This window comes from Leptopilina boulardi, unplaced genomic scaffold, assembly GCF_019393585.1.
Source record: "Leptopilina boulardi isolate dan_hultmark-lab unplaced genomic scaffold, ZJU_Lbou_2.1 LbouV2_302, whole genome shotgun sequence".
In the NCBI taxonomy this organism is placed as follows: domain Eukaryota; kingdom Metazoa; phylum Arthropoda; class Insecta; order Hymenoptera; family Figitidae; genus Leptopilina; species Leptopilina boulardi.
The window spans coordinates 751496-777307 of NW_026137866.1; the positions used below are offsets into that span (position 1 = coordinate 751496).

The 25812-nt window shown below is 29.0% G+C and overlaps 2 protein-coding genes and 2 long non-coding RNA genes across 13 annotated transcripts in view; all 4 read right to left on the reverse strand.

Annotated features, from left to right (window-relative positions):
• Window positions 1-30: 30 nt before the first annotated feature.
• On the reverse strand, window positions 31-9034 carry LOC127282724 (zinc finger and BTB domain-containing protein 26-like). 2 transcript variants are annotated; one of them, XM_051307167.1, is made up of 6 exons: window positions 8603-9034; window positions 7062-7290; window positions 4973-5620; window positions 3128-3390; window positions 2483-3047; window positions 31-2390 (listed from the first exon to the last, which is right to left on the reverse strand). In XM_051307167.1, exons 3-6 carry the CDS (start codon window positions 5040-5042, stop codon window positions 1765-1767), a joined length of 1524 nt encoding a protein of 507 aa, XP_051163124.1. In that variant the 5' UTR covers window positions 5043-5620; window positions 7062-7290; window positions 8603-9034; the 3' UTR covers window positions 31-1764. The 2 variants fall into 2 exon arrangements, with proteins under 2 accessions (XP_051163124.1, XP_051163125.1); XM_051307168.1 differs by lacking the exons at window positions 7062-7290; window positions 8603-9034 and having other exon boundaries at window positions 4973-5632.
• A 1051-nt stretch (window positions 9035-10085) lies between these two features.
• Window positions 10086-12066, reverse strand: LOC127282725 (uncharacterized). The gene is made up of 3 exons (XR_007843238.1): window positions 11954-12066; window positions 10839-11221; window positions 10086-10501 (listed from the first exon to the last, which is right to left on the reverse strand). It is a non-coding gene; the product is annotated as an uncharacterized LOC127282725 (long non-coding RNA).
• Window positions 12067-13572: 1506 nt separating this feature from the next.
• Window positions 13573-15928, reverse strand: LOC127282852 (uncharacterized). The gene is made up of 4 exons (XR_007843259.1): window positions 15828-15928; window positions 15545-15747; window positions 14121-14348; window positions 13573-13784 (listed from the first exon to the last, which is right to left on the reverse strand). It is a non-coding gene; the product is annotated as an uncharacterized LOC127282852 (long non-coding RNA).
• Window positions 15929-17109: 1181 nt separating this feature from the next.
• The window catches only part of LOC127282864 (protein furry), a 38186-nt gene continuing 29483 nt past the window's right edge, over window positions 17110-25812 (reverse strand). For 8 of the 9 annotated variants that reach the window (XM_051307406.1, XM_051307412.1, XM_051307408.1 and 5 more), the window contains 14 exons: window positions 25169-25779; window positions 24030-24511; window positions 23455-23731; window positions 22507-23018; window positions 21587-21895; window positions 21314-21482; window positions 20843-21015; window positions 20599-20673; window positions 19569-19880; window positions 19296-19465; window positions 19030-19219; window positions 18669-18926; window positions 18076-18577; window positions 17110-17799 (listed from right to left, as the gene is read on the reverse strand). In XM_051307406.1, the coding sequence (XP_051163363.1) occupies window positions 17642-17799; window positions 18076-18577; window positions 18669-18926; window positions 19030-19219; window positions 19296-19465; window positions 19569-19880; window positions 20599-20673; window positions 20843-21015; window positions 21314-21482; window positions 21587-21895; window positions 22507-23018; window positions 23455-23731; window positions 24030-24511; window positions 25169-25779 (4198 nt within the window). In that variant the 3' untranslated portion in view covers window positions 17110-17641. The other variant, XM_051307414.1, reaches the window with a different exon arrangement.

Genomic DNA, 25812 nt, shown 5'->3' on the forward strand with positions numbered 1-25812 from the left:
TATTATCTTTAAATAATTGAACGCCACAAATATGTGTAGAAGATATTTTATATATATTTTTTTGTTTTCATTACTAACAAATTTTTGTTCATAATTCGTAAAAAAAAAAACATTTTCTACAGGCACTCCGGTGTATAAACAAAGTATGGAATCTAAATTACAAAAACTTTTGTTACAACTAAATGTCTATTTCGATCTATACAGTATTTTTTTTGTTAAGAATTAGCTTCGGATGGGAATGCTATTAATAACAATAATTATTTACATTAAATACATTCACATCACGTAATATTCCGTTACGATAAAAAAAAGCAAAAAAAAAAAGAGATAAATTCAGTCTACAAAAATTACACATCATTTGCTAGAATTTAAAAAAAAAATTCAAATACATAAATGAACTTAAAAATTACTTAAGCACATATAGCCTTAAAAAAGTATTTAAATTTCTTAAAAATTAAAAATTTTGAATTTACAAAAATCTAATTTCTATGTGATTTACAATTAACGAAAATCGTTTATTAAAAATTACTTTTGATGAAATATATATTACAACTTCGTCCTGCGATCAGTGCTCAACTTTTTTTTTTAGAAATTTTTCAAAAATAATAGTTGTGTTTTTTTTTTGTTTATTGCAAAAAGGATCGCAAGACGATTTCGACTAGTTTACACTCTTTCTGTTATCAACAGTTGGATAACAGAACGCGAAGAAAAACTTAATTATTGCAAATGTCCCCGCAGTATAGGGCGTCTTAAAAATTCGCGAAATTTGCAAATTTTTACACCTTGATTCATTAATAAAATTCTAAACAGACTAGTTAAAAAAAAACATGACACTCACAGCTGCCAAAAAAAGGGCGAAGCATCCTCATTTATGTCCTATTGACAAATATTTACAAAATATCGAGATTCAATTTTTTTTTAGCAAAAATAGGATTTCATTAAAATCATTTCTTTTTTATTTAAAGTCAATTTAAAAATTTCAATTTTAGTAATTTGTAATAATTGTAAAATAATAATTTTTAATTAATCTATGAGAATTTGTTGAAATCCTATGTTTGAGAAAAATTATATCAATCATTCATTTATCAACTAATATTGGATTACACTTTTTTTTTTGGAATAAATTTCAAACTGCAATGTTTTTTTTCAGCTGATTCTTTCCATGATAAAATTGTACACAATAATTTAAATAATATATTATTGTGTAAAGACACATCATGAAGGCACATTAGAAAAAAACAACTATCAGCTAAATGGTCCCTATTAGGAAGATTCTTAAAATAAATATATTGTTTGAGATTTGATAATTTTAACAATATTGTTTGTAAATTAAATTTTTAAAGAAAAAAAGAATGATGTTCGCTAAAACAAAAATTTTCTAAACAGAAATTTGCAGCGTCCCTGATTTTTGTACGATTTAAATTCTGCAATTAAATCATAAAATAATCTTTGGACTGTATAATTGCAGAATATTAATATTAAAAAAGAGTATAATTTTCAAAGATTATCCTTGATTATTTAAACGTCTTTTTTTTTAATCGTATCTATATAATCACAAATTAAAATCTCACTGAAGTAAAAAAAAAAGAGACTAGGATAATTAAATTATGGCAATTCGATAATATCGAAACAAAATAATCATAAAAATTAATTCGGTAAAGTAAAAATTAGTATTCAATAATTTGGATTTAAATGACTTGATAAAACTTAGAAATTTTTTAGAAAATTGATTGTAAAGATAAAAAAAAAAAAAAAAAAAAAAAATTAGGCAATGGCAAGATTTAAAGTCATTGGCCTCGAGAAAGCGGAATTTCGATCAGAATAATCAAAAGTTGATGTTTTCTTTCTAAGATGTTCTGGATTCGGTGAAATAACCGATGTTCTTATAACCATTCTCGATAAATACTCGGGTTTATCGATTTCACAATGATCAGCAATTTTTTCACGACAAAAACGTTTTGGTGACGATGATCTTGAATCAACGTCAAATTGTGTTAATGGCGTTTTAATAATTGTCGAAAAAGCAGATGAATTTTTTTGATCGCTCACTATACGAGGAACAATGACACTTGTCGGGGATGCTGTGACAATATTCGGTGTCACAATTTTATTCACTGTCGTTGAATTTGCATTCGTTATTGTCGATAATGCCGAAGACGTCGATGTATTTGAATTTTGAGCCTCATCAAGTTTATCAGAAGAGGTTCGATTATGAGAGCGCATGCATGAAGATTCTTCGTGTTTGTAGAGGTAGGATTTTAGAGCAAAAGCTTTTCCACAACGACCACAAACGTGTGGTTTTGTATTCGAATGCGTTTGAATGTGAGCTCGAAGATTTGATTTGTCCGCAAATGCCTTGTTGCAGATTGTACACTTGAATGGTTTTTCACCTGAAAGAGACATTTTTTTCGGTTAATTGAAAATTTAAAAATTTCTACAACTAATTAATTGAAATTGTTAAAGAAAAAAGAAAAATTCTCACCAGTGTGAGTGCGAATGTGTCCCTGAAGTAGCCATGGTCTTGAGAAGCATTTTCCACAAAAATGACACTTGCATCCCTGATTATGTGTCCTGACGTGCATGCTGAATGCAGGAATACTAACGTAAATTTTATCACAATGAGGACATCGCCTCGCTTTTTTATCTCCTAATGATCGATGCGTTTGTCTGTGCCTCGCAAGATTTGACGATGTTGAATATTTTTTTCCACAATCAGAACATTCGTGATCTTCATTCTCTTCACATTTCGAAACATCCGTTGATGATGTTGTTACTCGTCGGGGTAAATTCAATGAAACAAGAGAAGGTGGCGGAGAGGAAGTTGTGTCTTGAAATGAATTTTTCGAAGACGCCGAGAAATTGTCCTCCTCACGATAAATTGGAAAATGGGAATTTTTTCCCGAAAGTCGTACATCCAAAATATCAGGTGAAATTCTATGATTCTTCTCTTCCATAATTTCTCGTTCGCTCTCGATTCTTTCAAAAAAGAGTCGCGTTCTTTCGCGTAAATTTTCCTCTTCCTCTCTGCTTCGCGGAATCTGAAGTGACTGTAAAATAAATTTGTTTTTCAAACTGGAACTTAATAAACAATTTTTCAATTAAATTTACAATAAAGGAAAATAGTTACCATGGGTTGAATTTGATTTGATGATCGACATTTTTCAATGACTTGCGAACATCTTGATGATGGTTGTTGATAAAGAATTCTATTGGGATGAATTAATGTTCCTGCAGCAGCGGCTAAACTGACTTCCGCCAATTTTGTTAAATTATAAAGTTCTTCCGGGCATTCTGATGATGTTTCACTGCCACATTCGCTGGCGCCATCGGAATTTTGTTGACTTCCACCTCCTCCACCGTATTTTGTCACTCCAAGATCGGGATTATATTCTATATACGAGAAATTAAAATAGGGAAAAAAACATTACGTGACTGACAGTAATAAGACATGTGGCATTCACAAAAGTGAAGGTTTTCTGGCGTTCATCCAGAAAAGCTTCTTTCAACCTCAAGTTTAAATTCAATCTCAAAGCTTTGACAGGCCCAAGATTGCGAATCAATATTTTTTTTTAACTCAACATTATAATGAAAAAAAATATAAAATTCAGAAATTTATATTTTTCGGATTCATTTAACTTTTATTAGAAAATAGATAAAAAAAAAAATAATTTAAGAGATAAATAAAAATTAATCGGAAAATGAATAAGAAAATAAAAAAAAATTGAATTATTTAATTTTTACTTATGGAAATTGTTAATAATTTTATTTACAATAATAGTAATAATAATAACAATAATAATTGTAATAAATTTAATTCTTCTTCAATTTTCAATTTACTAAAAAAATTAGTGGAAAAGACATTAGAGTGTCTGTTCCGTTTTTGGGAAGAACAAAAATAGAGCGGTAGTTGGATTTTAGTGAATCTTCGTCATGGAGGGGTTGACGGCATCACGACGGCATCTTGTGACGCATCTGTCTATTCTTATATATACACGTCGGCAAGAGCTTTTTTTTATTCTCCCTTTTTTTTTTTTTTACTATTTTCATTTTCCGGAAAAAAAATAATCAAAAGCATGAGCTCCACAGGTTTTTCCTATACGTCGACTTGACAACCACTTTTTTTTTGCTTTTTAAAGGTCAAGAAACTTCTAGTTCTTCTTTTTATCTATTATACTGATTTGCAATTTATAAATTAAAAATCTTTACTTTTTCAATATTTATAAAATAAAATATTTATAAAAGTAATAAATTCTTTTCCCATTCTTGATTATAATTACCAAAAATTTTTTGCTTTTTTTAAATATAAATTAAGTGAATTTGATTTATGAAAAGAAAATTCCCCTTTCAATCAATTGTCAATTTATTTCAATATTATAGTTTTTATAAATTCGTTTTAACTTTATTTTTTTAATGTATTATTTTTTAAAATAATTTATATAATTTTTATAATATTTATTTAAATTTATTGTGCGACATTATTTAATTTTGTTTGGAGGCAAAAAATAAATTTCGTTCAATTTCTAAAGATATTTTGAAGTAAAGTTGATGATAATATGAGGACCACCTGTTGCCGATTTGTTTTCATAAGCAAGCATCAAGTTTAATATTGTTACATAAATTAGACACTTATTTTTTCTTTGATAAATTTTTTTCGTAGAATATGCATTTCTTAAGTAACTATTGAAATTTTTTTTTGAAAATTGAAGAAATTATGGTAACTATACAAAAAGTGTTCATTTTCAAAAATTACTTTTGAAAATTTATTTCAATTATTATTATTATTATTACTATTATTTATTTTTCAATTATATTATGAATTATATAATTTAAAATTTTAGAATCGTTTCTTTAATTTAATAAATTATTTTATAGTTGAAATTTAGAGAATATGAAAATTTAAAAAATATCAAAATAAAAATTTGTAAATTAAAATATTTTTTAAATATTATAAAAACAAATTGACAAAAATTACCTTGTCCAGATTCCTCAAGTTCTTCAATGCCATTGTAACGGCGATGAGTGATAAGAAAAGCTCTCGGCATTTCTGTTTCCTCAATAAATTGATAAAAAGCGATTAAATTTAGCTTTTTAGTAAAAAAAATTTTCAAATCTTGCGTATCATGTCACATAGAATGAATTTTTTTTTAATCACCACTGGAACAATTCACAATGCGATCACCACTTTTGTTTTTTTTTTTGTTTTGTAAATTTTTGTTTTTAAAACTATTCACAAAATATTGAGATATCGATAGAATTACTTTTTTTTTTTTAAATAATCACGTGTTTCGTGCGAGGATTTAAAAGGACTTCGAAAGGACCCCTTGAAGAAGGGTACATGCGTCTTCTACGAGTTTCGGGCGTAATAAGTTGGTCTGGCTAAGTTTCAGTGCTACATATAGAAGCGAATCCTCCCTCATCCTCTCCCACCCTTTTGCTCTCTTCAGCTGCTGCTACTGCTGCTGCTGCTTTGCTCTCAGAGTGTGCCGATGCCCGTTGTCGTATATACTTTTTTTTTTTAAATATATATTTGTATATAAGCATGCGTGAACCTCCACACGAGGTATAGAAAACACCACCGCAAAGAACAGATTGAAACGATTCGAATAAGCAGTGGGGTGGCCTGAAATTGAAAAAAAAAATTTATTAGAACATCTAGCGAAATTTTTTTTTTTTTTTTGCGAAAAATGATCAGTTTATTGAACTTTACTTTATTCAACAAAAAAAGTTTTAAAAATAAAATTAATTTTTTCTCTAGTTTTTGAATTTATTTCATAATAAAAAATAAATTTCTATTTATTAAACGGGACGATTATCAAAAAGAATAAACAGATCAGATAAAATATTTCTTTTTTAAATTAATTTATTATTATATATAAATGTGGAAATTTTGAATATTGAAAAAAATATTTTTTGTGAAAATATTTGTCACGAGAATCACAAGACTATTATTGTCATCAACAGATTTGACCGCACTTTTATTTCCCTTTGTAATGTGAACGTGCCAACAGGAAAGAAACTTGCCAAAAACCTACTTTTGTCTGTTTCAATTTCATCATATGTTTTCTATATACTCATTTAAATATCATATAGAAAACAATTTTTTTAAACATTACAATTTAAATAAATAAACAATTTTCATTGAAACGAAAATTATTTTTTGCAAAGTGTTTAAAAAAAATTAATTTTTTTAAATTTATGATTTTTGATTCATTTGAACACGATCTGGCTCTTGTCATTTTAAATAAAAAAAAAAAAGTTCCAAGATGAGTGACATTTCCTCATTTATGCCTTTTAGAAAAATTTTTTAATGAATCAGTATTTTTTCTCAAAACTTGAATTCTTAATGGCTTCTGAAAAAAAATTATAATTTCCGTTTTAATTTATTTTTTAAACTAAATTCAATTTCTTATTATGTAACGAAAAAAAAAAATTTCCTTAAAGCCTATAAAAAAAAAATTCAATCCTTATTTTACAAGAATTTACAAGCGCTGAAAAAATACACATCGGTACAGAGATAAATAAAGAAAGAAGAGGAAATACACGAAACAAGGACAGGGAGTTTCCAAGTTCTGCTTCTTTTAGTTCATCATTCATGTTTGTTTTAAATTCAAGCTAACTAGAAATTTTCAAAAGTAGAGCAAATTGCAAATTCTTAAAATTCTGTTTAAAAAAATTTTGTTGATTTTTAAATTTGTTGAATAAATAAATGTTCAATAAACAAATGCAAAATTTTACGAATTATATTTACGATTATAAATTTTCATATTAGCGGAAATAAAATTTCAAATGGCAATTTTGCCAGACACCTGTAAAAAATGATTTTGAAATTGAAGAATATAATCTCGAGAGAGAGAAAGAGAGAGAGGGAAGAAATTTTGAGGCTCGTTGATTTCTCGAAAGCGATTGAATGAATGCTTCGCGAATTAGTCAGCCGTCGCGATGCTAAATTCAGACGCCTTTGGCATTAAGCCAAAGAACCACCGCACACCAACCTGCTTCTTCTTCTTCTTCGTCTTTCACTAAACAAAAACCGGGGGAAAACGACGCCATTATCTATGTACCTTTTCTCATTTTCGGTCTGAATCTTCTTCTTCTTCTTCTCTTTTTGAAACTCATTTCAGACGCACAACATTTGGCGTCTTCTCCAGAAGCTTATATATTCTTGTAGTCCTTTATACAAACGTCTGTAAAATTCCGTGACCTCTCCTAAGCTCGCGCCGACGAAATAACTCTTGCTTGTGCTTCTTTGTCGAGGTCCATTTACAGAAGAATAAATAACTTTCGTTTTTCCTGTGAAAAAAAAAAAAATTCAAATTATTATCCATTAATAATAGACCAGAAATTATATAACAAAATTTTTAAACGTCGATTTTAACTAAACATTCTAAAACAAATTTACAGAAACAAAATTTTGAAATTTCAAACAAAAATTTTTCTTAAAGAAAACAATTTTTTAGTAACAAAAAAAAAAGAATTTTTCAAAAATTAGGAGCAACTTAAATTCTATGTAAAAATTTTTTATAAAGTAACAAATGGAAAATTCTATAAATGAAGTTAATCTTCAAACACATGTTACAATTTTTCAAAAATGCTTTGAATATAAACAAAAATTCAACTGACAAGCGGACATATAGATTAAAAAGAAATTCTTCTACAAGATAGACGGGGTATCATTGAATTTGAAGAGCAAGGAAAACAGGTGTCCCACGCCATCGTAGTAGAATCGACGTCGCATCCAAAAATAAATTAACTAACGCCGTTGTACATGACGCAAGTACATATCAAACTCACCGACGAATACGACGCCCACTTTTCTCTCTCGAAAATTTCAAAATAGTCCAAAAAAAAAAATTCCAAAAACAAGGTGAAATATTTCTAGTTTCCCTATATGTTATGATAAAACAAAAAAATCAATTTACAATTATTGATGGAAAGAAAAAAAAAATTTAAGTGGTTTCACCTTACACTCCTTGTTTTCTGTATTAAATATCTCTCTCGTCAAGTGTGAAGCAAAAAAAAAAAAACACTCAGAGGGAGATTTTTTTTTACGAGACAAGGGGACGTTGCCCTATAGTCGATCTAAAATAATCTTTCAATTTCATGGAGGAGAAAAACATTGAAAAGTGGTTTTTGAGAAAGCGTGCGTGTCTCACATAATTTTACATCACCCACACACATCGTTGAATCTCATTTCTAACTCGACTTTCTTAAAAAAAAAAAAAAAAAGGACAAAAGCACAGACTCGCTATTTAAATTTGAAAGCGCAAATGAAGGAGGGAATTTAGTAGGGGTCGAGGGAATCGTGTTTGGCCTCGGCATGGGGTTGTGCTGAGCTATTTCAGTCAGTGCTTGATATGCAGCTGTCGCTATACTCGAAACCACCTCCCGGTTCGTAGCAAACTCCACGGTCATCTTCGAGGTAACAAGTCTAGGTTCAGAAATTCCTAGTTTCACATATGAGAGTACGACGACCTCACAGGCATTTCACAATCTTGTTAAAAAGTTATCAGAAATTAAACCTTTTTCAATTTCTCAATTTTTATATTAAAAAAAATAAATTTCTTAATTATCTTCTAATTAATAAAAAAAAGATAAATTATACCTTTTAGAATTTGATTGCTTATACATCAAAGCATGAATTTCGTATTTGACTTCAAATTCGTTTTATACGATCCATTAACGAGAGCATCATCAAAATTCACTTCCGTGAAATATTTCCAAGATTTTATCGTATGAACTTTAGAATGAAAATTTGCGGATGAGTTGCTCCAGCCAGTAAAAAAAATGACAAGATGTGTAGGAGGTCCAGTAAAAGAAAATTTGGCCAAATGCCAATATGGGAATTTCAAACTGTTGCGCGTTCTTCGTTTGAATTTACACTTCAAAACTTTTCACATCCGGTAGAATGAACTCATATGATTTGTCACCTTTTTTATTTTTCCAATGTGTATATACAAAATGAGAAACGACATCGCACTTTGTTCTCCCAAAACACGAAAGATTTATGCATGCCAAAAATATATCATTTTTCATTCTGAAACAAGTAATTCAAATTTTTTAGCATTTCAAAGAATAAATAATAATATTATTTAGAATATAACAAATAAATTACAGACAACAAAAAAATTTTTTTGACTTTTCTCTCGTGCGCAAATGATTGATCGCATGTCGCAGTGATCAAATCACTACAAAGTTAAGTACTTCCTTTCGAAAAAAAAACGGAAAAAAGTGAAAGCATCCCTCTGTTTCCTATATTTTTTTTAGACTCGACGACAAACATTAAGTTCAAGAGAGTGGTTTTATTGAGGAAACACAAAAAAAAGTATAATTAAGAAAAATAGGTGAGAAAAAAGAAAATTTAAAATATTTAAAAAGAAATCCAACGAAAAAAAAAGGAAATCTAAAAAATGGGGAAAAAAAAAGAAAATTTTGTTAAAAAAATACGAAAAAAAAATTGAAGACAGAAATTTAAAAAACTCGAACTATAGAAAATAAAACTCCAAGGAAGGTGAAGGATTTTTTTAAGCACAAATCAAAGAGTATGTTATATACATAGCTGAGATGATTTACAATGTACAGGAACACGAGTTAGAGGAGAGGAAGCTGCGACAGTTCCTTCCGTTTTGAATCCCTTTTATATTTTGCACCCACTTGCCCTTCACTCCATGGACCAAAAAAAAAAAATCACAAACTGACGGCCCACCCTGTTCGACCCTCTTCCCAAAAAAAGAGAAAAAAATTTGAATTAATAAAAGATAAAAGACTTACTAAAAAAAGAAAACCACCAAGTCCGTCATTCATCTTCTGAAATGAATAGAGAATTTTATACACTTCTTTTTTTTCAATGTAAACATATTCGTTAAGAACAATTGTTTGGATCCTATTTCATAAATTTTCTTTTGCCAAAATAAAATTCAATCATAAATCATGAAAAATTACATTTTTCAAAAAGTATATTCATTGAAAATTTTCAAAACGAAAAAATTTTAAAATTAAAATAAAAGAAAATATAAAATTAAATTAAAATAACTAAATCAAAAACAAAAATTACGATAAAAAACAAATCAACATACCATGATTTTTTTTGTTAATTTTTCTCCGATTATCCCATTGTTGCATAACGAATTTGCGAATACAGGAGCATTTAATAGAAGGATTAAGTGGATCGATTTAAAATTTTTGTGTTTGCAGGTGGTAAGGGTGAAGGCGATGAGCTTTACAAAAGCAAAAGCGATCAGCTGGCTGGCCATTCGTGTTGCTTGAAGAAAAGAAATATAGAAATGTGTGCGGTTCCCCTTCATAAATGCACTCCACCCGCATATATATATATATATATATATATATATATATATATATATATATATATCCATATACTTCCAAAAAAGTGCGTTTCCATTCATAGAAAAAAATAACGCAAGTCACCGACCAAATTCATTCATATATTGGATCCTCATCCCTCTTTTACGATAAATCCAAAATAAATCACGCAAGTCGCATCCAGCTGCAATTTTTCAATTCCAACATTAAAAGGGTTTCTTTCACCAATAAATACCAAAATAAATTAAAAAAAAAAAATTACAACTATTAAACAAAAAGAATAAAATTAGAAATAAATATCTACAAAATTATAATTAAAAAATTAGAAAATAAAAAAAGAATCCAAAAAAGGGTTCTTTTCATCAATAAAAGAAATAAAAATTATTTTTCTTGTAGTAAAAAATTTTAACTTTCTAAAATTCAAATAGAAAAATTAAAAAATTTAATTTTTATAATTAAAAAGGAAAAAAAATGCTGCAAATCTTTGTTTCATTGAGAAAAGGAAATTTGAATGGCATTACCTATATATATGTATATAGAAGAAATACAGAATGTGTGGGTGAATGTTGAAGGGAAGTAGCGATGAACCATGGAAGGGAATAAGGATGTGGAGAAAGAGAGACGGAAAGGAAAAAAAGGGGGAGGATAAAAGAAGGGCGCGTGGCGGGCGCGTGCCGATTCTGTAGCTTGGTGTCTGCTTGTCTCTCCGACACCCTTCTCTCTTTTCATATTATATCTTTTCCTCCGAACCAAACTTCCTTCCTATATATCATTTCTTCACTCTGCTTTGGAACCTCTCTCTCTCTCTCTCTTTTTTTCTTTCTTTCGCGACCTCGACTTCATCTCCCGATACTTATCATTATCGGTCGCAACTTGAAAACTTTAAGTAGCTCAAGTACAAATTCTGAAAACAAAATCAACCATTAACTTTCTCGTAAAATTACAATTGAAATTCATAAGAGACACCGATTTTTTATTTAATTTGATAAATATAAAAATAAGAATTTTTCTGTTGAATTTTTTTTTACTAAATTTTTTAATTTTTGGAGTTCAAATTTTGTAAAATGATTTCATATTAAATTTTTTTCGAATTTTTTTTGGCAAATTGAAAAAGGATTTAAAAAATTAGTAACTAGAGAAGCAATCATCGACACACTAAAGGAAATCGCGGGCAGTGCTAAGTTTAGCTTCAAACGAAAACAAACAGGGCCGCACAAATTCTTCATTAACATCTTTATGGTTAACATACATTGTTAAAAATTCAACTAACATTTTTCGTCAATCAATCTTTCAAGTTACTCGAAAGTATTTTTTTTTTTTATTACTTTTGCTTCATTTTACTCTCTCAACTTTTGTGCCAAAATAACCGAATGCAATAAAACTTTTGACCCTTTCAAAGCGAATTTCATGCGTGGAGAAAATAAACTTATTTTTGTAAAAAAAAATTACCGCATTCTTGCAATTGTATTTTTTTGGAAATATTAATCTAAAAAGAATTTTTTTTATCAATAATCAAAAATATAGAACAACTTTCAAAAAAGGTGAACAATTTAATCACATAAAAATTCAAAAAAAGAAAAACTGATAAAACTTGAAATTAACAAATTAATGAATTGGACCTCGAGACGATACTTACGAATATTTTTGAAGAGTCACCCACACATTGCATAAGACCCCAAATGGTTGTAGATTTGTTCACATCTAATGGATTCTAATTTTAGAAACCGATAACTTTAAATGGAAATTATTTGCTACTTCATTATTCTGTAACAAAAAAAAAATATATATTTAAAGTAAAAATAAAATTTATAAACTATAAAAATTGCATATAAACATTTTTCCGTCAGAATGAATATGCAATTTAATTTTTTTGATTTATAAATTTAAATACATATTGGCATATGGTTTGAAAATAATCTACATTCTTGAAGTCGGAAAAAAGTGATTTAGTGTCGTACGTCATCAAAAGGCAATATAATGCCAAAATGAAATTGTTTATATGTTTAACTAGTGATAGTGCTAGATTCATGAATAATTTTCAGTCTCTGCCAATTTGGCCGGAAATAGATCCGGACACGTCCCTTTTGAAATAAAGCAACCTGCCAAAGACAAAGAGAAACCTGCATATTACATCAGAATGATATTAACGGATCAATCGCTCAAGATGCTCTCAATTGTTAACCGCATACCAATCGCTCAACAAACTTGTTTGTTATGAGGACATTAGTCAAGTCAATTTCTTCGCCAACAAAGGGACATTCTCCAAATATTGCCAAAAATTTCCATTTTTCATAAAAAAAATATAAATATTTAAAATTGAATTTTTTATTTACCCAAATTTTAATCGTTTATAGTTAAACAGAAATTAAATGATAAATTTTTTTGTTTTTCTGAAAGCTTGCGAGAATAAAGTGAATGAACGATGAATTGCAATTTAAGGTGTTTTAGACAGGAAACTAAGGAGGAAATCTAATTATAGAAGTCGTTGTGCGGTTCCGCGCGAACAGTGGCAAAAGGAGGGTGTGAGTGCGGGTGCAAGGAATATATAAGAATTTGGTTGCATTGGGCGGCTCATAAAATGCAGAGGCTGCATCCGGCAGTGGCGCAGATGTGCTTTACTCGGCCCTAATGTAGGGCCTTCTTATAGATTGAGAGGAGCCGAAAAAGTAGAGGACCGTAAGACCACGATAGACAGATCCGGGGGACGATGAACTTAAAAAAAAAAAACTATTCGAAAGAACTCTCGTACACCCTCTTCGTGGACAATATTCTATATGATTTTTTTTTCTTTTTCTTAAAATAAATTCGAAAATTGAATAAAAAAAATTACAATTGAAAATGTCAAGAAATAGTTGAGAAAATTTGATGAATTCTGATATGAGGATAAAATTCGTGAAAAATTGAAATGACATTTATGAAAATAAAAATAAAATAGTTGCTCCGGAAAAAGCACTTAAATTGAAGTAGGCTGTTTGCCAAACTCAATTGATTCGAAGAATTCACTTTTGCGTGGGTTCACAATCAATGAACGTTATTTTTTTTTTTTTTTGAAATTTTTTTATAAACTGATTTTTCAAAATTTAAAGAATTTTTATATTTTTTGCAAATAGAAAAATATTTCGACTAAAATCGTCAAATTGTAAATCTTGAAAATTATCAATTTCAATTTGTAAATATTATCAAAAGTAAATAGAAAAAATAAAAATAAGGAAATTAATTTAAAATGCGTACATGGTATAACTTAGACTGGGGGTCGCTAATTTTAGTTTAACTCGCTCGCAAGAAACCATCAAGAGAAAGAGAGAGTTAGCGCAAGCAAATCGGGGCAGCTGGTGATTTTTGAGTCGACGAGACCGGCGACGGCGCAAGCCTTGCACGTGGCGACGCGTGTCTCCGTGGTCTTTGCTTATATATGTGTACTCCTATCGGACATCCCCCTTCATATTTTCAATGGCGTAAAGCAAAATCTGAAAAAAAGGAAGGAAGTAAACAAGGGGTGTCGTAGGCTACATATTTTGAAATGATTTGTAGGTACTTTAAAAAACCACTCAATTTTTTCTAGAAATATCCCCAAAATCAAAAGTCATTAAAAAAATTAACTAATGTTCCAAAAAAAAACTTTTGTGGTTTAATTAAAAAACTTTCATTTAACGTTATTTTTCATATATGTGTAAAATCAGCAACCATATTATTATTTGAATAATTAATGAATAATTATAAAAAAAAGGAATACTTATTCATCAAATAAATAATATGTTTCATTTGAAAAAAATATTAATTATATGAATATTTTAACTTCTTACGCCACTGATTTTCCTTTTTTCATTTCATCCGCGCCAGATGCAAATTCGAACGCGTGCCCTTTTATTGCATGCTTGCCACTTTCTCGGTGATGCAAAATTTCCAATTTGACATTTCGCAAGGAGTCACGTTCTAACTTTATAATTCCCCGTTTATGTATACTTAAAAGTACAACTTCCGTTCCAAAATTCCTTGTTTCGATATAAATAATTATTAAAAGAGATACGCATCTGAAATAAATAAAGACAATAAAGAAAAAAATTACATATAAAATTAAAAATTCAAATAAAAAATCTAAAGAAATATAAACAATTGATGAGAAATTAAGAAAAAAAATAACATTCTATAGAATTCAAGAGACTTAAGTTTCTCTTTTTGTTTTTAGAAAAAAAAGGAAATAGTAGAAAGAAGACGAGATTTGTTGAGAAAAGAGAGAATAGTGCAGCGGATGTTTGAGAGAGTACCAAAGTTCAAGCCCCTTCATGGTGCACCCTGTTGCATATATATGGAGGTGTTTCTAACCGGATGTGATGTTTAAAAGTTCCTATATAGTTAGTATAAATAGGCAGTGGTTGCTTTGGGTAAATTTTAACGAGATAATTTCTGTTCTGACCCACATTTTAAACATTTCACGTTATATTAACTATCAGGGTGGTCCCAAAATATGACATCTTTTAAATCAATTTCCAAATTTTCTTTATGTTGAAAAAACGTGCTTTCTATTCTATTCAGTTGATTTCATTTTTTTCTTTTCAAAAAAAAAGAAAAAAAATTTAGTTCAAAAAATTAAATTCAACTGAAATAAAAAATTGTAAATTTTAATTGTCACATATTTGTTCGACATATGTTATATGGTGATTTAAACATGAACCTGTTTTGTTGAAAATGTGGAAAGCATAAAAAATTAGTGAAGAAAAAATCGAGTCAAATTTCATTGCACCCCCAAGGTTCAAACGACCGTGAGAAATATTTAAATGTCCTGGGTCTTTAAAAAAAATTTAAATTTCACACTGCGGGAGTTTTTAAAAATTAAATTAACATTTTATGATGTTTTATTTAATTTTTGTAAATTAAATTGCATCCAAAAGAATTAATTGAAAATTAAATTGAATTATTTCGAAACTAAATTGTTTAATGACAATGCGGTAAATGAATTAAAGTACTCAGCACGTGGTTGTCAAAATTGGGAACTCCTGCTGCGACAGCACAAAACCACCAGATGCTAGTGACTTCTAATTTCACCCCCTACTAGAGATTTGGATGAAAAAAAATTCTAATACCAAATTTTGAAAGACTTCGTGCTTATATTTAAGAAAAAAAATCATTACGATTATTTTTTTCTATTTTTCGCCTACTTTAAAAAATGTAAATTGAAATTATTTCAATAATTCTAATTCCCCTTTCCTTAAATTTTTTTTTAACTTACCTACTATCTGGACCACCTCTGATCTCTACTATTGGCTTGGACTTTTTTCAAAAAGAAAAAAAATGTATGAATTTCGAAGTTGGTTGTACGTTATCGTTTCCACAATAAGAATATCACCTGCTCCTATTGTGTGGCTAACTGGAGTATTTTTTTGATTTTGTTTTTTAAGGCGCGTGCCGCCGTCACAGAAATCCGACACGTCTCTGCAAAATAAAAGAAAGATTCATGAAAAAAAAGAGTCCTTCGCGTCGCAGAATTACAAGTGAAATTATATTTTACTTACCATTACCTTTCGAAATTCACAATAAATTTAAATTTGTCGTTTTAAAGAAAATTATTAAAACTCAAAATGTAATCGATTTGAAAAACATTGTCTTTATATCAAAAATATCGAATAACCATTTTGATTGAAATGGTATTCCTGGATGATGAACGAATTTATTTCCTTCAAAAACATACGAGATCTATTATTTAAAAACAAATAATTATTTCAATTTAATATCATTAAAATAAAATATTTATTATTAAATTAATAAAACCTAAAATATTTGTTAAAAATAAAACAAGGTTTTTTAAATAATAAAATGAAATTAATAAAATTGTTTAAAAAATCTTACGTTTACAGGATAGGACGAAGGATTTACTTTATAAATTTCAAGGACAAAATAAACACTAACGGTAACTTGGGGTACAGGATAATTTGAAGTTGGAACACTCCATAAAACTTCGTAAATGTAGGAAAATGACCAAAATTCACATTTCATATGTAAATATTCCACATGAAATATCCAATCTTCCATTCCCTGGGAAAAATTATTTACTAATATAAACAAAAAATTGAAATTATTTAAAAAAAATAATTAACATTAAATTCACAATAAATATAAAGATTTCAAATTTTAGAAAAAGTATTTTTAAAAATAGTACCGGACATTTGTTCCAACGTTTCATCAAACACTCAATGCATTGTAGACCTCTTGTTACACTAATCTCTCCGCAAGTAGGCCACTTAAAATCCATATCCGAAAATTCTTCTTTTCCGGCTGGAAATGTTTTTCCGGATTCTAATGACTTCTATTTTTATCAGAAAAAAGATCGTTTTTAGCTGTTCGTTCCTTCAACAAGATTTTCATTTTAAAAAAAAACAAAAAAATCGATTAACACAAACCATATGATTAATTAAATAAATTGAATTGACAATTGTCTCATCAATAATTTTTTGTCCAAAATAAACAATATAGAGCAAAGTTTTTGAATCCAATTTTTTAAATTTAGAATCATTTCGAAAAAAACGAAAATTTTTATAACTCATGTCAAAAAATTTGTAAAATGTATCAAAAAATTTAAAAAATGGAATAATAAAAATCGAAAAATTATGTCAATGAACAAAAATTATTTAACGAACACAAAAATCATTCATTCTGATTGTCATTTGTTCGAATGTGAATTTATTTTTAACAAACTGTACATCTTTTAAAGTCATTAATTATTATCTAAATAATATTAATAATGATAATAATACGATACTAAAAAAAAATAATAAAACGCGAAAAACTAGTTTCCAATTATTCGTGACATATTTTCCATTATAAATATCACATTTATCAAATTCCCAGTTGTATACCAATTTAGTAAAAAGAAAGTAATTATAATAAATTTTTACCATTCAGTGATATTCAACGTGAAAAGTTTTTTTTCGAAATGAATGAATTTTGAAAACAATTTTTCCAAAATCGTCGTCACTTGAAATCAAATTACAAAAATTGATTTTCAAATTTGTGCGTTCTTCCTTTTTTTCACGTTTTCTCACACACATACATTCTTTTCTTGTCTACAACGAAAGAAAAGAATCACATCAGTGTCAAAAAAAAAGCAAATTTCCATAGACATTAAAATTTTCAGTCTATATATAATCATTTTGATAGGTACAAAAAATGTTTTGTTTCCTCTTGCCGTAGAAACATTGAGAGACGTTATCCACGTATATTCAATCAATCACAGTAAAAAGAATTGTAATTAGATTTTTATTTTTCGTGGACACACGAAAATTAATTAAAATTCTTAAATACGATTGACTACAAAAACTATAGAGTTAAATTAGCAATCGTTTTTTGTTGGAGTTTCGCTCTGGACTCTGGCTGCCTTTGTAGAAGCTTCCAGGCCCGTCACAGCTGATAAAACTTTAAAGAGACTCTCCATCAATTTACTGAATATATCCGACATTTCATCGTCACTTCGTGTTACCACAAAGAGTTCTAAAAATAAATATATTTCTAAATTAAAAATGTTTAATATAATTATTAATGTGATTTATTTCAAAAAGCACATCAATAATTATCGGTTTTCTCATAGTCATATGTTAATAATTTGATACTTTTATTAATAATAAATTTCAGTGTAAAATATTCTTGAAATTTTCCTTTGAAGAAATAATAGAAAAATTTTATTTTAATTAAAAACTTTAAAAAATGGAAAAGCAAAAAAGAAATTTATAAGTAGTAGAAAAGTAGAAAAAAGTAGAAAACACTCACCAGATCTATCTTGTCCCAAGTGTCTGCAATACATATTGACAGCAGTCGTCACATCGTCATCGTCATGAAAAGGATCACCAGGCCATTTTGCCCTGTGAAGTCGAACAGCCTCAAGAGCAGAGGACCATCTTTCAGAACCCAAAAGTTCCGCAACTCTTGCAAATTCCTCGTGTGCTCCATTACCCGAAACAGAACTAGAACTTGGCGTTGGCGTTGGTGTTCCTCTTTCACTCTCTGTACTTTCTTCAAGTGCTCTACTTAAAGCAATTTTCATATTCGCTATTTCCAATGACATATCTTGCAATTGAATTTGAATATTTTTCGCCGCACTCAATAAGGCGGCCAACATTTTATTTGACGCCTCAATCAAAAGTAAAAGTTGAAAATGTAATTTATAAAGGGCTCTTCCTAAATCCAAAAGCATTTCCTCGATACTCGCATCAGTTGAATGGGCCTCGTCTAATGCATGTAGTTTCGACGTTGTTTTCACTGCCTCGAGACACTGTTTGAAAAAAAAAAAATTTTAATTAAAATTAATGATTAAATAAATTTTTTTTTCCTTCGATTAAAACAAAAATGTGTTTTTTTTTTACCTCCGTAGCGTGATCTTTTCGATCCAAGAAAGTTTCAAGATGTTCTTGAATCTCAAGCATTCCAAATCTCAATGTTTCGTTAAGTCTTTGATTTCCGAATACTGTGGTTGAAAACCAAACAAGCGGTGGCTCTCCTTTTGTACTGAGTAATTCAGCATGACTAGACAAATGTGAACCAAGCTGATTAGAAGCTGTCCCTCCATTGTTTAACAAGGCACTTGCTTCTCGAGTGAGACCAACTGATTTACTGCTAACATCCTACAAAATAAGAAAGATTAATTTTTAAAATTAATTTCATTTTTGTAACGTAATAATTAGATAAATATTGTAAAAAAATATTTTATTCAAAATTGGAACTCACCCTTAAAATTCTGCTGAGTAAGTGGAAAAAGTCAAGAGCATTGTAAGACGCCTGCGTCGTTAAAGCTTGTATTTGTTGTCTCCATACTTCTTCATTGTCATCGCGAACTTGTCTGAATGGAATCAAAGTCGAGAGATTTGGCGAAGCATTGCAAGGTGTAACATCGCCTAAATCACCAGCACTTGAGCCACTGAAAACGAAAAAATTAAATTAACATTTTTCGATCCAATATAATCGAAAAAAAAAAAATAATTGAAGATGCAAACCTTGTTGAAGAATCATGTCGAGTTCGACTTGGAATCAAAGACAACGATGATGGTGGAAATATTCCAGGAATATTATTAGCTTCCTGTCCAGTACCCGCGCCACCTGGCACTTCATCCAATGGAGATTCAGATCCAACTTCGTCGTCTGAAGATTCCTCAGCCACACCTTTCTGTAAAAACATTTAATAAAATTACAATTTTGCAAAAATTGGCAATTTTTTTTCTAATTTTTATACGTTATTGCTTTTTTAAATAATAAAAACTATTTTTTACCCTCGTAGTTTGTTTGCTTGATGACAATGTTTTTTCACTGAGACTCTCTTCAAAATGTCGAAGACTTGGTTCTCGTTCTTCTCCTTCGCTGAGTGGCCGTCTACGTACACCCCAATTGAAATTATCAGTGCTCTCGCCCTCGACACTCTCACTTTCGTATTCAAGAAAGTCAAAGTCCTTAAAGACGCCAAATTGTTCATCGTCGCGTCGCGAACCTCCACTCAAATCATTATTGGCACCAGATACTTCTTCTGTTGACGATGCCATTGAAGATTGTCTTTCCATTAAATCGGAACTCTGACTGAATATCACCTATTGCAATAAGAACAAAAAAAAATTCCGCTTTAGATAAAAAAAAGATTACAATTGAAGTTTTGAGAAAAACAAACACACAATTTATTACCAAAAAAAAAGAGAATAATTTAAATTCGACTTTATGTGGATAAAAAATTTACACCACATTGTCAGATAAGAGAATTAATATTTTTTGGTGATTCGACCCTACTTGCTTGCGAATGATGCGATTTTCATTTTTAATGAGAAAGTGCAATGATGTGACAGTTTTGAAAAATCGTTCATATAACAGTAAAACCTTCAATAAATGAGTCTCCAAACCCAAAAAATTAGAATTTTAATTAAATTAATTTAAAAATTGAATATAATTAAAATAAAAAAGAAAATAATTAGAATTTCAAAAAATGGCAAATTGGGCACGTAAAATTTTACCAAGTTCCAAAATGAAATATTGAAGTTTCTACTGTATTGTTGAATTTAAATTAAAAAAAAAGAAAAATATTAAGTGAAAGCACAAAGTTCCTTGCAAATTTTCAACGAGTGCTCACAGTTTAAAAAATCCGTTTACCTTACTGTACAATGTCATGGAACTAATATGTTCATCCTAAAAATGAGGAGATAAGGAAAGTAAGGTTTCATTGTCATTCTATTATTAAATACATATGATCGTCAAAATCTAATTCATGAAATGATCAATGACGCGAGTAATTAAAAAATTAAAAAATTCAATACTTACAGATGGACTCTTTGGTAATCCGACTCTCTGTCCGCAAGTTGTCAAAAGATTCACTAAACACTCCCTGACACGGCTCTAAAAATAAAAAAAGTATAAAATTAACAATAATAAAAAAAGAATTTTGTAGAAAATTTATTTTTATGATATTTCCTGAAGAATTTAAATTAAATTTGTAATTATAAAAATGGCTAAAGAAATTTAATTAAAGTATTTATAAAATTTTATAAAAAGAAATAGTTATTACCTGAGACATCCAAGGTTTCTTCCAACCGGAAATGGCATTATTATCAGCCGGAGATAGTGACAAGGATCGTCTTGGAGAATTGAGATTTTTCTCCTCACCAATTTGACGAATTAACCAACGTCTTCCAATAACAGGTGTTTGTGAAAGATCAAAAGTAAAGTCCATCGTTCTTCCTGTTTTGGATAAAGTCAAAATAAAAATCTAAATCAATCACAAAAAAATCAGCAAATCATCTTTTCTTTATTCAACGAAATTCTAGAGAAAAAGCTGGGACACTAATAATTATTTACTGTCGCTTAAATTACAAATATCTAGCGTTATTATTTTTATCACAACCTGATTTGTCGTGGAAAATTTTTTTAACCAGTCCAACAATATAGTGAGATGGCGAAAAAAAAAACAATAAAATAAAATTTGTTATTTACAATAAAAATGCATGCAAATTGTATAATTAAGGAAAATTTTACATACCGGGTAATTCTTTTTTTGTGAATATTTCAGTGTCAGTGAAACTTGGATGTGGAGATGCTGACGATGAATCCCAATTGGGTCCATGAACGGAAGTTGGCGGTGCAACGAGTGTTGATGAACGTGTTACGACAAGTTTGAGAATTTTCAACGATTCTTTCCATTGTGGTCCCTAAATTAAGTGAAAAAAAGAAATAAATATAATATAGAAAATCAAAAATGTGCATTTTAATTTTAAAGAATAGATTTTTAAAGAAAATAATAATTTTAAATTACCTCTACATATTTAGAAATAACTCGTAACAATTCAGTTGTTATTGGTTGTGCAGCTTGAGATGCGAGATCGACGTAATGCAACATACAATGTATAATACTGAGAACAGGAAGTGAAACATTTCCTGGTCCTTTTTCCAAAACTTCAACTAAAAATGCCAACATATTGAAACTCAAATGCGCATATGTGTCGTAAAGATATTTAACAACACATTTTGTCCATTGAAAACTTTCCTTACTAAATGTTCGACGACTATATAGAGTCATAACTGTTCCTAAATTTTCCAATTTTTTTCCCTTCTCAGCGCTCACCTACAAAAAAGTCAATTTTATTACTTTGTGTTTATCTTTGTACTTCAGTTATTCGAAAATGAAATGCTATCATAAATTCAATTAACCCTTTGATGTTGTATTTTCTTTTGAAAAATTTTAATTTAAATACTAAATATTTGGATTTTATAAAATGAAAGTAAATTGATAATCAAGAACATTTAATTTATTCTATTGAATTTGCATTTCCTTTTGTAGAATTTTGTTTCAATTGCAGAAATAATTATAACAGAAATATCAAAATGAAAATATATGAAAAACCTTTAATGAAAATGAATGTCTATTTTGAATGCTATCATGAATTTAAATTAATAAACAAGAAAATATATAATTTATACCATTCAAGTTGCATTTCTATAGAATTTTTATTTTATATTTTTATTTAGATTACTTTTTATTTTTTAGCTATCGAAATAATTATTTTAGAAATATCAAAAGTGTAAAAAAAAAAATAATAATAATTACTTAGAATATTCATTTGAGATGAAATTATATTTTATGCTTTAAAATGTTAACTCAATTTCTATTTTAACAATGTTAATTATCGGATTAAATTTCAAGTTTAAATTTACAGACACGTAATAATTAAATACCTGAGCAATATTTTCCGCGCTTCGAATGCATAATTCATTAGCGTCTTCGTAATTAAGAAGCATATAGGGCAACAGAGAAACAACGTTCATTGGAAAGGCGAGACTTTGCGTTGGATCGACAACCGGTAGGTCCAAAAAGGTCGTAAATTGAGATAGCAAAGTAACAACAGGCTCATATGTATTTGGACTGGTGCAACCTTTCAATAAAAGAGCGTGTACACCAGGAAATGAATTCCATCTTAATTGTTGTTGTAATTTTTCAACTTTATCTCTTGCATCTGGACGATCTAATGGTAATCTATGCAAAACTCTATCTAAAAGACGAAGGGCAAGTAAAAATTCATGTTCATAATCAGATTCAAGAAGAGAAACTGAGAGCCAAAATAATTGTGCCAATATTGTCATTTTATCATCTTGTGTTGCAGAATCACCCAATAATTTTAATGATTGCGCTGATCTTGATCTCGAAAGATTTGAATTTGGATATTTATTGCCAACTCGATTATCTAGTTCTGAAAGAAAAATTATTTTTTAATTTTTTTTTTCTAAGAAAAAATTGCTTATTTTAATTATTGTTTTATAATGGAAAAAAATAATTATTTCGTTTAGAGAATTCATTTTTTTCTCATGGAAATTAAAAAGGAAATTAACTTTTAAAAAAAACATAATAGAGGCTTTTCTGAAAGATAATTTCCGTTCACTACTAAACAAGAAAGATACACTTAATTTTCTTAATGTGCTTTAATAATATTAAAAAAATTTAAACTAATTTTTATTAAATTTGATTTGATTTAAATTTAAAAGGTCAATAAAAAAATAAAAATTTATTTAAAACTCTGACTTTTTACAAAATATTCATTTCATCAACTATTGATGAAATATACTTTATAGATTGAAATACCAAAATTTCGTGAACAAATATACATATATATATATATACATATTTACCTTTCACATCACTTGTATTTGCAGCTGCTGATTTTCTCATGCAGTAACTGACTGAGTAACTTGTACTGCGTGTATGTCCCGATTGATAAAGATGCGAATAAACATGAGCTCCTGCAGGATACATATTTCCTGTTTTCTTAATAATTGACGCTGCATCTTTATTATTTAAATTGGGAGTGGATTTAAAGATTTCTTTCATAAAGTCTAGAGGCCTAAAGTCTGATTCCAAAGAGTCAACTGCTGCCTCGAGAGTTAAGAGTAATTCGGTGACGTATCCCTTGAGTAAAAAAAATTATTTTTAATTATTATTATTAATTAATTTACAATGCAAATATTTAATCGTAATATAACTATCAAATTCAAATATAAACTGCTAGTTAATTTAAATTTTAATTGGAATGTACTAATTTTACAAAATTAAATAATGATGGAAATTAATTAATTTGTAAATAATACCTTAATTTTAGTCTCTTCGAGTTTATATTATTTTGCTATATTTTCCACCATTTTATAATTAATATTCGTTTTTTTTTTAATTTGTAATTTTTCTAATGAGAAAAAAGATAAAATATTACCTGCATATCTTCGCCTTGTTCAGCAACAGTTTCCACCAGTCGGGATAAAATATCAGAGAGCATTCGCGAAGTAATGGGAACACGAAGAGCGCGAAAAACTTGAAGTGATCTACCGGCATAATGTCTCGATGAACATGAGAGTCCTAATTGAAGAGCTGTTTGAGCCCAACGTTGACTAACAAGTGCATGTGGTAATGATTCTCTAAAGACTCGCAATACATGACGCAATAAAATTGTCAATTGCTCTGCACTTCGAACGTACCAAACTTTTGCAGTCATATCTTCGTAATTCCACAAGGGTTGATTTGTTCTTGAGGCAAGGAAATTTATCAATGATTTAATAACATCTTGAATAGACATTATCGAACCAGATTGTGGTCCAGTCCAATTAACACCATCTTCAGGTGTCACAATCACAGGCGGTAATCCAATGGTCGTTACTGTTCTCACAGATGGAGGCCATCCATTTCCCGATGTTGATTCTGTAATTTTTTTTAATTTTTTTTTTTTAATTTTCCCTTTGAAATGTACGAGAAACGCTTTTATTTTTACAGTTGAGAATATTTAATAAAAAAGCAAACAAATTTCGAAAATTCACAACTTTGAATTTATTTTTTAATTAATAATTTTAAATAAAATTCAAACTGTTTTAAATCTTTTTAATTTATTTAAAAATATATATTATAGAATTATAAAAAAGCACAATATTCACTAAGCTGTTAATAAAGTGCTTTCGAATCATAAACTAGATATACAAAAAAACGTAATATCAATATAGTATGAAAAAATTTCATTCAGTTGAAAATTCAAATAAGAGAACACGTTAAAGGCAGTCATTTGTGCAATCGAGTTCTAAACTTTATTGACATTACTTCAGTTCTTTTGTTTCATAAGCAACGTAAAAAAGCTCAAACATTCCTTTGTGCAATTGAGTTTTTAAACTTTATTGCAATTTTTATGATTATTTTTTTGTTTTGTTTTACATGTAACGAAAAAATACATAAATTATGATTAATGATGATAATAATTTTAGAAAATTTTAAATTGAAGAAAGAAAAAAAATAGTTGTAAAATCATCATAAGTTTTAATTAATTAAAGAAAAAAGAATCAAATATTTAAATGCAAAAAAAAAACTCACCATATGAATAAATAGTTTGAATTTTCGAATCGGCGAAAGATTGAACTGCTTGATTAATTGAACATCTTGTAGTCAATGATGTATTGATTGGAGAATGATTTGGAGTGACATTTGACGATGACGGAGGTGGTGGTGGCGGCGGCGGAGGAGGTGGAGGAGGAGGTGGTGGTGGTTGTGGCGGTGGAGGAGGCGGAGGTGGTGGTGGTGGAGGAGGTGGAGACGATGAAGGCGAAGTCGGAGGTGGTGAATTTGCTTGTGGAGGACTTGACGGCTGAGGAACAGTTGATGGACCATAAAGATAACTATCAAACTCTGGATCAACTTCCGTAAAATTGTGCTCAATTACAGGTAATGGTGGTGTTGATAATCCAAGTCCCAATTGTTCAGTTTTTGTAGCTAATAAAACACGAGCTACACCAAGATGATCGCGATGATCACCCAATACAACCAAGAGATTCAAAAGTAAACATCGACAATGATCCCTCACTAATGGTCGTGAATGATCCAAACCCAAGAAAATAATGTGCAACATTAATGGAACATGAATTGCCCAATCCAATTGTATTCCATCAACAACAACGTCTGTCAGAAGCATTACAGCAATATTGCATCTAAAAATTGTTTAAATTTTATCATTATTGCTT

Excerpts from the sequence above, each read along its gene's own strand:
- LOC127282724 (XM_051307167.1), bottom strand. The coding sequence starts at position 5,042 with ATGCCGAGAGCTTTTCTTATCACTCATCGCCGTTACAATGGCATTGAA. Across the intron at positions 3,391-4,972 it reads ACTTGAGGAATCTGGACAAG|AATATAATCCCGATCTTGGA; the intron begins GTAATTTTTGTC and ends TCTCGTATATAG. Across the intron at positions 2,391-2,482 it reads ACACATTCGCACTCACACTG|GTGAAAAACCATTCAAGTGT; the intron begins GTGAGAATTTTT and ends TGTCTCTTTCAG.